The sequence below is a fragment of the Salmo salar genome, chromosome 06 (assembly GCF_965601325.2).
Source record: "Salmo salar chromosome 06, fSalSal1, whole genome shotgun sequence".
NCBI classification, from domain to species: Eukaryota; Metazoa; Chordata; class Actinopteri; order Salmoniformes; family Salmonidae; genus Salmo; species Salmo salar.
In genome coordinates this window covers 45579154-45591771 of record NC_138296.1, presented here as the reverse complement: position 1 = coordinate 45591771, position 12618 = coordinate 45579154, and the positions used below count along the sequence as shown (strand labels likewise).

The 12618-nt window shown below is 46.5% G+C and overlaps 1 protein-coding gene across 4 annotated transcripts in view; it reads right to left on the bottom strand.

Annotated features, from left to right (window-relative positions):
• LOC106607253 (voltage-dependent L-type calcium channel subunit beta-1) overlaps positions 1 to 12618 on the bottom strand; it is a 43103-nt gene continuing 30485 nt past the window's right edge. For 2 of the 4 annotated variants that reach the window (XM_082976635.1, XM_082976638.1), the window contains 8 exons: positions 11267 to 11427; positions 7808 to 7888; positions 7646 to 7704; positions 7390 to 7499; positions 5041 to 5192; positions 4801 to 4896; positions 4407 to 4592; positions 2 to 2285 (listed from right to left, as the gene is read on the bottom strand). In XM_082976635.1, coding sequence (XP_082832761.1) covers positions 1722 to 2285; positions 4407 to 4592; positions 4801 to 4896; positions 5041 to 5192; positions 7390 to 7499; positions 7646 to 7704; positions 7808 to 7888; positions 11267 to 11427 — 1409 coding nt within the window. In that variant the 3' untranslated portion in view covers positions 2 to 1721. Of the gene's footprint in view, positions 2286 to 4406; positions 4593 to 4800; positions 4897 to 5040; positions 5193 to 7389; positions 7500 to 7645; positions 7705 to 7807; positions 7889 to 10648; positions 10678 to 11266; positions 11428 to 12618 lie in introns of all 4 variants that reach the window. The other 2 variants (XM_082976636.1, XM_082976637.1) reach the window with 2 other exon arrangements.

The window sequence follows — 12618 nt, the reverse complement described above, 5'->3', positions numbered from 1 at the left end:
TCCCAAACATTTTTTGATTAAAATTTTAATTAAAATACGAATTTATCCACAGATTAAAAATGAAAGGCAGAAAAAGCAAAATGTAGCTACAATCAGGCACCAATGATAAATGTTCTTTCATCTTTTTAACAATTGCGATAACGCAACAATAAACATTATTTACGAATCATTAATATTTATTTATTTGACTGAAGAAAGGGGTGGGCAGAAGGAGCCCACCAAAAACATTTGTGGATCCTCCATTTAGTTAACTGAGTTGAAGACCATGTTTTGTACCTATCCCCGCCCCCCTTTACACCCTTCTCACTAGCGCTAAATAACTGAAGACCTTATAAAATACAAATGTCCACAGGAAAAAACGACACTAAAGTCAGTCAGAAATCAAGAAGAGAAGTGCATGGCATCTGACATTCAGACATGCTAGCTGTTTGGCTGAACATTTGGGGTGATTTACCACGCAAAACAACTCTTATATAACTGTTAGTGTGCCCTATAACAAGTAAACAACACAAAGCTGGTGCAGAGAAAACAAGATGGTGGTGGACATCGTGCTGGAGCAACAGGGTTGGCTACAGTGCAGGGTAGTAGCCAAGAAGACACATACAGTAGAGACACACAGATATGAAAACAGTGAGTGTGACAAGAGTTAAGACATCCCACCATGACAATGGTGGACGTGGCTTGGCGAAACATTCCGGCACTTGTGATTGGAGTTATCTTGAAGTAAAGTCTGCGGGTGTGAGAGACTATTAGGTAGGATATTTCATTAACACGACTACTACTGTAGTGCTGCTTATGAACAGTACCACATTTGAAAAGACAATGTATACTACACGAGCAAAGCTATCACCCACAGACGGACAGTATCCCTAAAATAGCAGGAAACAGATGTGGAAAACCAGACACAGACAAATACAGTTCTATTTAAAAGCTATGGCTGAAGCCGGTTAGGGAAGAAGAAGTAGTATCTTTGGGGTGTTTCCTTTTATTCTTAACATTAAGGTAAGTGTCAAACGAATAAACCAATTATCTCAATAAACTATTCTAAAGACATTATGGCAACTTTTCCACCAGATAGCTTTTAAGGTCTGGGTGATGAGGAATCAGAGGAGAGGGACTCAAAAAGCTTAGGATCCATCCTGAAAGTGTCTGAATCCTGAAGCTGAGCCTGAAGCTGTGGGGATAGAGACCCTGATGCTCTGTACCGTACATGGGACATACAACCCTGTTTAAGACTACAGAGGACAGACATGACAGACTACAGCTCTATCAGCCTTCACATTCTACACTACAGAGATTGAGCCATACAGATCACACAATCATAAATTCACAATCATAATGATAACTGTCCTCGTGCTGTCAGTTCAGTAGGATTCCATGGTATTCATGCAGTAGTACTAACAAAATAAACTAAAAAGAGACCAACCAAACTGCTTTTTTTCTCAAAACATAAATAAATTGAATATAGCTAAAATAACTGGATGAGGTGTATGGCATCTGGCAGTTGTTTTTTTCTCTACAGCGTACTCAACAACGAGAAAAGTACCTCTTTAATAAGGGTTGTAAACAGATCAATTGATGAGCTTCTGATTGGCATGGCCCCCAAACCCACCCTCCTCTCCCCGCTAATCCCCTAGCCCTAACCGTGAAACCCCCTTCCTCCCTCCCTCCCTTCCCCAGTCTGTCCATCAGCCTCCTAGCCCATGCGTTGTGATGTGTGTTTAGCGGATATACACGTCCCTCCCCCAGTCCTCCTGGTTCTTGTTGCGGCCCATGTTGGCGCCGGTGTCCCCGGGTTCCTGGCAGTACCTTTCCCTTAGCTTGGCCCGGCTGTGTTGCCCAGGCTGGGTGTGGGAGGGCATGGGAGGGTGGTTGAGGTTCTCCTGGTCCGGCTCGGCCCCCTCGTCTTCCCAGGAGGCCTGGCGGCCATGGTGCTGGGCAAGGTGGAGGCGGCTGTCCCCGCCCCCTACCCCGCGGTACATCTCAGACTCCTCGTAGGGGTCGGTCTCAATGTCCATGCAAGAGTCCCCTGCTTCAGTGTAGGCCGAGTCCCGACTGCCCTGCGTCTCCGAGTCAAAGGTGTCCTGCCGGGACAGGCCCCTCCCACCCCCTCCCCGTAGCTGGCCCCGTGAAGAGTGCAGGTAGGTCTGCTGCTTCTGCTGCTGGTGCTGCTGCTGTTGCTGCTTCCCTCCCTGGTCACTCTGGTAGTCATGGAGACTGCCGCTGCCACCGCACTCCGAAAGAGGCCCTTCCCGCTTCTGTTCTCCGTGCGCCAGGTATGGCCCCTGCAGCGAGCCACGCCCATACCACACGACACGCCATGCAGAGACACAGTGAGACAGACAGAACAAGGCCCAGGCAGTGGGTTAGTCAACAGGGTTAGGACAGGTTAGGGTGCAGTTAGATAAAAAAACAGGATATCAGTAATGTCAGTCAGTCAGTTCACAATGCAACACAAATAGAGGTTCACACTATAACAGTACATTTATTTATGCAGTACTTAAAGCACACCGCTATTGCATTGTTATTGCATTGAAATCATTTCTTGGTCAAAGTGACATTATTTTTTGTATTTAATACATGCAGGCAGACTCTTTTCCATTGACTACAGAAATGTGTTCATTCATCATCTGTAAGAGAAACAACCATGCAGTCATTAGGCAAGCAAAACACCATGTTCAGCTCCTGGCTGCAAAGCCAACAGTGCCCTCTTCTGGCAGATTTTTCACAGCAGCTAAAATGATGTTTCAACTAATTGTGATATCTCTTTTACATTCACAAGCATGTTCCTCATCCTAAGTAGTAAGTATTACATTCTGTTGAAACTCAGCACAATTAACAAAGACACTTTAGAGTTGGGTCAAGCCAAGATTTGGCTGATCCTTGCTAATGACTTTGAATAGGCCGAGCTTAGTCACACCCATTGACAGTAAAATCATAACTGAACAAAATCTCCTCCATCTGAACGAATTCTAATGAATCTATACAGCCGCCATTGTACAGCCAGCCGCACCATATCAAATACGACCGATTGTATCAGAGCAAGCACTGTTCATAATAGTGCATTTATGTCTAACTGAACACGATTAAATCAATTCTGTGGGTATAACTCATTGATATATGGAAGCAGCTTGGACACTTTTACAAGGTCTTGGACTATGACAGTCATGAGTCATGCTGTATGTATTTGGCTGAAGCCATTGGCTGATTGTAGATGAGACCCAGATGATCATATTTCTGCTGGTTAGAGTTTCCTGTGTGAATTAATGAAATAGGACATTCCTATTAGTCATGGCCCACATCACTTCACACACACTTCGCGCACGCATATGCACGCTCACACGCACACAGCCCATCCCCGCCACGCCACACAAATCAGACAACTAGAAATGTATGCCACAACAACAAGGCACACATTGGCCGAGCGGCCGAGGTGACTCGCTCCTTTTCAGGGATGGTGCCATGGCAACACGGAGAAGGGAAGTAAACTGGACACCGTTTCCCAGATGATAAAGGAGTGCTGAAGAAAGGAGGCCAGGCAGGGAGCCCCGAGGTTGGGTAAGGGGTACACCATTTTCTCTACCAATTACAGTATACAGGGAATAGGCAGCAGACCAGAGACAGAGGTACTTCACTGACTGATGGATGGATGATGGAGGATTTTCACTTCTTCCAATAACTGCCCCCGTCAATTCATTTCACAACTTCAATGTGATTGTGTGTGTGTGTTATTCTCACTGAAAACCCTTGCCAGTGCTGGTTTGGTCTGGATCCAGTGTCCTGCCCATATAAACTCTCCTTTGCTAATTTTGCTGTGTGTGTTGCTCTAAGATACTGTGTCATTTTCAGAGAGGTTTTCTTGAAGAGGATGTAGCTCTCTGCTTGTCCTCTCGGTGTTTGTACGTGGGTGTTTTCTAACGCAGAAGGATTTTACAGTAATGTGTGGGGCCTATATTGTTCCGAGTACTCTGATGTGTTTGTAAGTGTGTGTGTGAATATGAATGTCTGTGTAAGTGTGTGTGTATGTGCTATTGAGTTGGATCCAGTGTGATGGACCCAGTATACTCTCCGGTAAACAGCCTCCTCCCTCTCTCCATGTATGTGGTGTTTCTCTAGACAGTATTATGAATGAGAACGTGGTCTAAACATAATGTGATTAGGTTCTTTCCTTCTTTCAGGTCAAAGGGAGGGATGGGGAGAGGGAGGATGGGGGGAGGTATATCTGGAGAGCAGGCAGCCGGGTTTGGAAGGGGGTGTTTCTCCCCCTAAGCCCCCCCCCCCCCCCCCCCCCTCCCCACAGCTGGCCTTTAGAGGGCGTGCTCGGCCACCTTCCCGTGCTCGGCCCCGGGGCCATCCAGGCCGGGCCAGAACTCCAGGTTGCGGCGCAGGGAGGTGAGCACCTGTACCTGCAGGTTGGAGACGGGCTCTGGGGAGGCGGCCAGGGCGGCCGTGGCCATGGTGCGGTTGAGGAGGGGGTTGGGGGGGTTACTGCTGGGGGGGTGCGTGGCCTTCCAGTAGGCCTCCAGGTAGTCAGCCAGATGCTCACAGGCGTCCTCCAGCTGGTTCTCATCCAGGATGATGTCAAACAGCTCCTACATACAACACAGAGGGACATTATGTCAGTGTCTCACCTTTCAACTTTAGAGATTCAGCCGACTACCTAAAAAGGCATTCATTTCAATGTTAAGCCAATGCCATTGTTCAGATTGGTCATTGTGAATGAATTTGTTCAGGGCAAACAGCATGTAAGAACATGGGCCTTTCGGGCCACAGAATCCAGGGTCACAGACAGACACTCACAGGGGGGCACTGGGCCAGCTTGTCTGCTGCCACCATCTGCACATTCAGGTGTTTGGCCTGGGACTTCCCCCGGGATTTAATGAGCCTCTGGAGGACCTGAAGGGAAACAGGCAACAACATACCGCTGGTCACTGACAGAGATGTCACATCTACAGACATTTCAGTCACATACATGCCATTTCAGTAGGACGTGATAGAGGAAGTCAATTGACCACAAAGTCATTCCCGCTCAGAGGGTACCTTCGGAGAGGCTATTTTGATGTAGACGATGATAGGAGCCAGGGAGGTCTTAGCCAGCTGAGAGGGGTGGTTGATGGTGTCTGCGTCTAGGGCAACCAGCTGCAGGGTGCGGGCCAGCTCAAAGATACGCTCAATCTCACTCTGCACCTCCGCTATGTGGTAGAGAACAACATGGAAATGCAATAAGTAACAGGGTGTAGTAGGTCTCTGAACACACAGGTTATACAAATTGAACCGGTTGTCAAATCTCAAATCTGTCCACATTTAAATCCCTTCTGGAGTATACAGGAGATCAGTGGGACTATTGCCAATTTGATAACTCATATTTCACACACTTACCATTGTAAAATAAACAGGACACACGCACATGCAAACGTAGCGTGTTAACACTGTATCATGCGTGTCAACATTTTGGCAAAAGGTTCGGTGCGTGTGAAACGGAACCCATCGTACTAGACGTTCCATTTACACACCGCTAAATGGAACGTTGGGGCATTCTCATTCTGTTGCCACATTCCAACGAGCAGTGACTGGTGTTTTGCACTGGTAAATATGATCTCTTAACACAAGTTTATATATCGACTCAAAACCTCGGGAAGGAAGGAGGCTTGTGAGAATGAGATGCCTTTGGTAGCACTTGATATACCGTTCTGAACATATCAATGAATAAAATAATCGGAAAGTGATGAAGTGTAACTACATTCGCTGTTAGCGCTATCAGGCATCGCAAACGTATTAGTCTGTTTGGATGTTCTCCTTTTGGGTACGTGTGGGGGGCGGGGTTGTTCCAGCCACAATGACATAACAGGGGACATGTAATCTGCAGAGGGCCTGCGGGCTGCAGACGGTCTCCCTCCGAAGGGCTGAGGTAGAAAGGGAATTAAACCTGCAGTCAGCGACCAGAGGCTCCACAGAGAGATAAGAGAAATTAAGGAAAACCTAACAAACTGTCCTAGCTTTTATTAACCTGCAAATGTCCTCTATTTACACTGCATCTCTGTGAAGAATGTGTTTCCCTGTATCAGAGATTGGTAGTAACCAATGATGTACGGTATGTAAACTCATGAATATATGAACGTCTAATTGTGTATGCATACAGGCTCCTTGTAAGTAAAGTGTTATTACATGTCGCTTTACAGCAGGGTCCCTGATTCTGGCTCACAGGGTGGGAGGCAATGGAGGATGGACTATCAGTTTCCTCTGTACACTCATCCCTGACTACAGTTGCCCCCCCAGCCCCCCCCCCCCCCCCCCTATCACATTTCCCCTGAACCTCAGACAGACAGACAGGCAGACAGCAGGTAGACGCTCAGCTGAGCAGCCTAGAGCCACCAGAGCCAACCAGCCAACTCATTCGGCTGTGTAATTAGTCTACTCCTTCCAAGCCTTAGTTCAAGTTGTTTATTACTGCAAGCAACAGGCTTTCACAAACATGTGTGAGGAACAGACAGGCAGACAGATGTATGAGTATGTGAGGGGATGAGGAGAGTAGTGAGAGACCAGACAGGGGAGGAGAACAGAGAAAAAAAAGCTCTTGGTTGTTTTCCTCGTGGGGTTGAGAGCATACGTACCCAGTACGTCTGAGAGACGTAGAGCGAGTGGAGGGAAGGAGAGTGGTGGAAGAGAGGGACAGGTGGGTGGAGGGTAGGAAAAGACAGGATGGAGAAAGAGAAGAGGCCAGGTCAGAGAGGGACAATGAGTAATAAAGCTAGAAGGCTAGGGGTTGTCAGGCTACACTGCCCCTCTCTGCTCAGCTAGCCTCTCCTCTAGAGGGGCCTTCCTGTTCTGTGCTTAGCCCTACTCACTGATATTGAAGCCTATCTACGCCAAATGGAGTGGATTGATGACCTTCTAAGTGAAAACATTTGTGTAATTCAATTCCATTTCAATTCAATGGTTGAATGGGCGACTATGAGGCTCCCTACTGCATGTTATCAATAGATGTTAACATCCAATCAACCAATATTCCCTGACCTTTTGCTGACCAGGTAGCTATAACCAACAGAAACAATACTTTTAAATATCTCTCTCCCAATACTCGGAGACAGGTAAACACCAGTCATGGTCCAAGTACAAACTGGTATTCCATTTAGAGTCGGGCAGGTCATCAGCAGGATCAAACACTTACACAAGCTAATATGGATATATGAACACACTGATAGTGAAAGGTAACAACACAATAGCCCAACGGATGATAAGAAACATGAACTAACAAAGCTTTTTGAAATGTATCACGTGGGTGTGTGTTGGAAAGGCACAGAGCCAGTCCTGGCGCTTATTGTGAACAGTGGTTTTCTTTTAGGTACACGAAAGGTACAAAGACGTCTTGCCCTACAGGTCCTGTCTTACCCAGGCTGGAGCGGGTGCTGGAGCGCTCGATGATGGTGTGTTTACTGGGGTTGTTGAGGACCGAGCGCTTGGCAAGGGAGATGTCTGCTGTCACCCGGGTGATGGATATCCTGGAAGAAACATTATCAACCAATCAGGGCTGAGAACTGGAAACGTCTTAAAGCAGGTTAACTAAATACTAAGTTGAAGACATTTTCAACCTTTACTAAATATGGTCAATATTTCAGTCAGGTTCTCTGGCTGGCCTGAAACTCACCTGCCCTCAAACTTGTGCTTGAGAAAGTCAAAGAGAGCCTTTTGCATCATGTCAGTCACCTGGTGGGAGACGAGGAGAAGAAGAACAACCGAGGCATGGAATATGACCGGTATAATAAACCATGAAGAAAGTTGGGGAGATTGAGCTACACAGTAGCCTTACCTCGTAGCCCTTCAGTGATGGCCCCACTAGAATGATGGGTCTCATGGAGGGGACCACGTCGTAAGGGGGGACATGCTCCATCTGAGCCAGGCAGGAGAGCACCAAGAGTGGGGTGAGACACTATAACCTCTGTGTCTGAACACAGACATACACGCGAACAGAGCTCACGCATACTCTGAGACGCACAATCTACAGCCACTTTGTACGCACACGGCCGGAGCTACACAATCTACTGCCACAGAAACACACACACACACACACACACACACACACACACACACACACACACACACACACACACACACACACACACACACACACACACACACACACACACACACACACACACACACACACACACACACACACACACACACACACACACACACACACACTAAATCAACATTATGTCAACACCAACTCTTCCTCTCTCTGTACAGTGGACTACAGTCAGAAGGATATATAATGCAGTTCAGCATTTCAGACAGAGGCCATTTATTATCTTGGAGAGGATAAAAGACCGAGCTCAACATTTTTCACAGAAAGCACTCATTTCCATTTCTCAGTCTGCTCTCCCAGTCATAGCAAATGAAATAAACCATCATCAAATTGGATCAGAATGAGCTATGGAGAGTGGTAAGGGCCATTATTTATATATATATATAAAAAAGAATCTCAGGAGCTTTCATGCAGCCAAATGCTTATGTGACTGCGGTTCCAGTCAAAGATAACTCTCTCTCTCTCCTACTCTCTCGTAGCATGTTATCTGTGTGTGGTAGACTCCTCTCGCTTTATAGAAAGAAGCCAGATAGACACCGAGCCAAATGGGTTTTTAGGCCCAGAGAAAATGGACAACAAGCACACACTAAACCTACAAAAAGATACCCCTCATTTTGAACCAGCATATAGAGAACGTATTTCAGACACTAACTTAAACACTCATATCACAATGAAAATGGAAACATACACAGATGACACGCACTCTTACGCAAAACACCCACACCCAGTCAATCAATATTCCGACAAGTAAAACAAATGCATACATTAACATTGCATCAATATGAATCATGAGAAGCATGATTCATCTGCCCAACAACGCATCTATAAGCATCTGTTCTGGTATAGAAAGCGTCCCGTTTTGGAGTGACAGGTGAGAACACTAAGTGGAGAACAGGTCCCATGGTCTATCCACTAACAGATAGGCAGGCATTAGGAGAATGTAGGATCTTCATTTGACCTATATTGTCACAGCAAAATAATCCTGCAGCAACGGGTTTTGAACGTTTAGTCCATAATGTTAGTTGATTCGTGGTTAGGCCATTAACTGGCCAAAAGTAGTACACATGAAAAGTGCAATACTGTTAATACAACGGTGTGTTAGTGTGGGTTTTCAGTAAATGTATGTAAATAACAAAGCTCATTTGCATTTCCTGCAGGAAAATTCTCAGCAGCAAAAAGTGATCACATTAAGATCCTACACCTGTAGGGTGCTAGCGTGTATTCGGTGTCAGCTCTCTGTATTCTCAGCACGCCTTCTCCTCTGTATTCCACGCAGCACTTTAGTACACTGAGAGCAGTAGCATTGAGGCTTGAAGAGCTCTCCTCCACTAAGGTACATTACGTTACATAAAGCCACACCTCCACAACCAGGCAGTGGACTCAGTTCACCTCATTACGATTCACTACATCTAAAAATACACTTAAGAACTTTTCCAAATGGTGCTCATGTCACGTCCTGACCCTTGTAAGATGTCATTTTCTATAGTAGAGTAGGTCAGGGCGTGACAGGGGGTGTTTTTGGGTGGTTTTCTATGTTTTCTATTTCTATGTTTAATTCTAGGTTTCTATTTCTATGTTGGTTTTTTGGGTTGATCTCCAATTGGAGGCAGCTGGTCCTTGTTGCCTCTAATTGGAGATCATATTTAAGTAGGGGTTTTTCCACCTGTGTTTGTGGGCAGTTATTTTCTGTTTAGTCTCTGTACCTGACAGAACTGTATTCTGATCGTTTGTTGTTTATTATTTTGTCTTTAGTGTTTTTGAGTTAATAAATATCATAATGAGCACTCAACACGCTGCGTTTTGGTCCCCTCTATACGAAAGCCATTACAGCTCCTCACTAGAGGTGCAGTGCTGAGAGAAGTGTACTGTGTATCACCATTAATCTCTCTCTTTTGGAATAACATGAACTTTCACGTAATCTATAGAAAATGTTTTTGCTATTGGAGGACAAAGCGTGCCTCTGTCTCCACAGTCTCCTGTATCTATGGGATCAAAGCTGTGTTGACAGCTCTGAGATAGCGAGGCGGGCTGATGACAGGCTATTGGCTGTCACTCAAAGCAGCCGTCCAGAATGGGAATGAAAACACATCAGGGAGCATTAACGTTCACCAGAACTGTGAGCGACAGGGGCCGTGACACGCCTGCACCTGCTTACTGACAGCCCGTGTTTACCCAATCAGCTCTGCCTGCATACTGACAGCCCGTGTTTACCCAATCAGCTCTGACGACAGAGACAATGGAAGCCCTGCTTGCATTTGGGGGTGGAACTAACATTTCCCTTCCTCCCTATAATTTCTCATTTTCCATCATTTATTAATTGATCATTTTGGAACACAATATCCCTGGGGGACAACTGCAACATGGAAATCTTCTTCTTGGGGAATAAGTGAAAACCTTTACAAAAATGAGGAAATGTTCAAATCCAGTCACCTCCCACTCTCTCTAGCATAAGCTGACATGAGAGCAGACTGAGGAACATGGAGAGACAACAGAGAGGAAGAAGAGGAGGAGGACGAGGCAGAACAGAAGGTAAAGGTGAATTAAAGGTCAGCAACGACTCACCGACTTCTGTTTCTGTTTAGCTGGACCACCTACAGTATCATTCCGCACACCCCCACGAAAAGACAGAGCAAAAGGGACAAAAAAAAGAGACAAAAAAGCACAAAAGACAGAGGACGTGTTGTTATTGACAGGTGACGGTTAGTTGGGAATTGGGAGTGGAGCTGTTCAATAGTACAGCGGAGACCACACCCACTGTAGTCTGATCGATAATGACATTTATTGTTTCGAGTTGCACCGTCGACGAATATTCATACATTGCTTTTGCATCGGCGAATGTATGAACGTGGTCAGGTTCGTCTTTAGCTCAGCTCAACCCCTCCCCCAGTTGACCAGCGCAGAAACACACAGGCAAACACAACTCAACGTTGCCATGGTGACCAGAGACTGAGGGGCCAATCGGGATTAGGGAGTCAGACAGGCGCTAGCTAGCGGCGGGAACGGTGGGTCAGTTTAGGGCAGTAAGTCAGAGACGATGGGGGGTAAGAGGGGCTAGTGGGGACAGACAGAGGTTATTATAGCCTAGGACTGGGCCATAGCTTCGTGCAGAAGGGGGGTTTGGTTGAAGGGAGGTGGGGAGGGGAGGCAGCCGTGCTGCCTGGGTCCCCTGGAGGGCTTTACCTTCTTAAAGAAGGGCAGGCGGTGGATTTGGCCCTGGGGGGAGGTGACGCTGCCTGCGCTGCCCTTGGGGGAGCGAGGGTCACCCTGGGGCTCAGGGGGCTCCTCGGCATCCAGGTCCAGGGGGTCAAGGTCAAAAGCCATCGTGGACATGTCCACATGAGCTGAGGGGTGGGGCGGGGCGGGGTAGAGAGAGAGAGAGAGGGGACAGGGAATGACAGAAAGAGAGAGAAAGAATATCGAGCAATAGTGAAAGAAGAAGAAAAAGGGGAGATGTATACAGAGAAAGAGAAAAAAGGGAGGACAAGAAAAGCATGATAAGAAAGGCAATCAAAAGCAGAGAGAAGGCCAGACTCGGATCTGAGATCTAGAAATAGCAGAAATAACAGTGCTGAAATAAAAGTCAATAGGTGACTAAGTAAAGAATAAATGCTTTTGGTCACGACGAAGTCAGTGTATGAGCAGGTCAGGAAAACAGTGATCGAAACAGAACAGTGAGTAATAGAGAAATGCAGAGAGAAAGGAGGTGGAAGAGAGAGCTATTCACTGCTGAGGAAGAAGTGGCGGAGACGAGAAAAAGAGAGAGAGAGAGAGAGAGAGAGAGAGCAGGGAAGAAGAGGTGCTAGGAGGTGGAGGCAGAAAAGGGTGTGTAAGGAGGGTTTACAGTGTGCTGGGACTGGTTAAGGTGCTGAAGGCTCTGTGTTTTGGGTGTGGGTAGGGGTGTTTTAAGCTGGCACAGCCAGGCAGGAAGAGGGGTTTGGTATATCAGTTCAGGTATAACAAATATAGTTGATAAAGAGAACCATACTATAACTGTCGTGTATTAACGTAACACATCCATCAATGGAGAAACAATGCCAGTTACAGTCAATCTACGTGGCTGATCTAGTCCATCTGTCTTCAATTCAATTATTCAATTCAATGAATTCACTCCCAGTCAGTTCTTTTCTAATAAAAACATGTATATATTTCTGTCAATCTTTCCTTCTGTCTCTACGTCAGTCTATTTATTTCCCTCAGTGAACCGTACTGTCTATCCAGCAGCATGACTGAACTGAACTATCCCGTTGCTGCCCGGTGCTAACACTTAAGGTACGGGCTGCGTCTCAAATCGTGCACCAAAGGGCATTACCTTTGACCAGGGCCCATAAGGCTTTGGTCAAAACTAGCGCACTATGCAGGGAATAGGGTGCCATTTGGGACGCAGCCCTGGCCTGGCCAAGCGTCGTGATCAGGTTTAATGAGAGGAGCACTATATCCTCAGCTGTATTTCGGGCTGGTCCTGTTGGCCATGCTAATGACAAACCTGCTATAGGACCTCTCTCTTTCTCTCCATCTGACTCGCACTCCAGCAG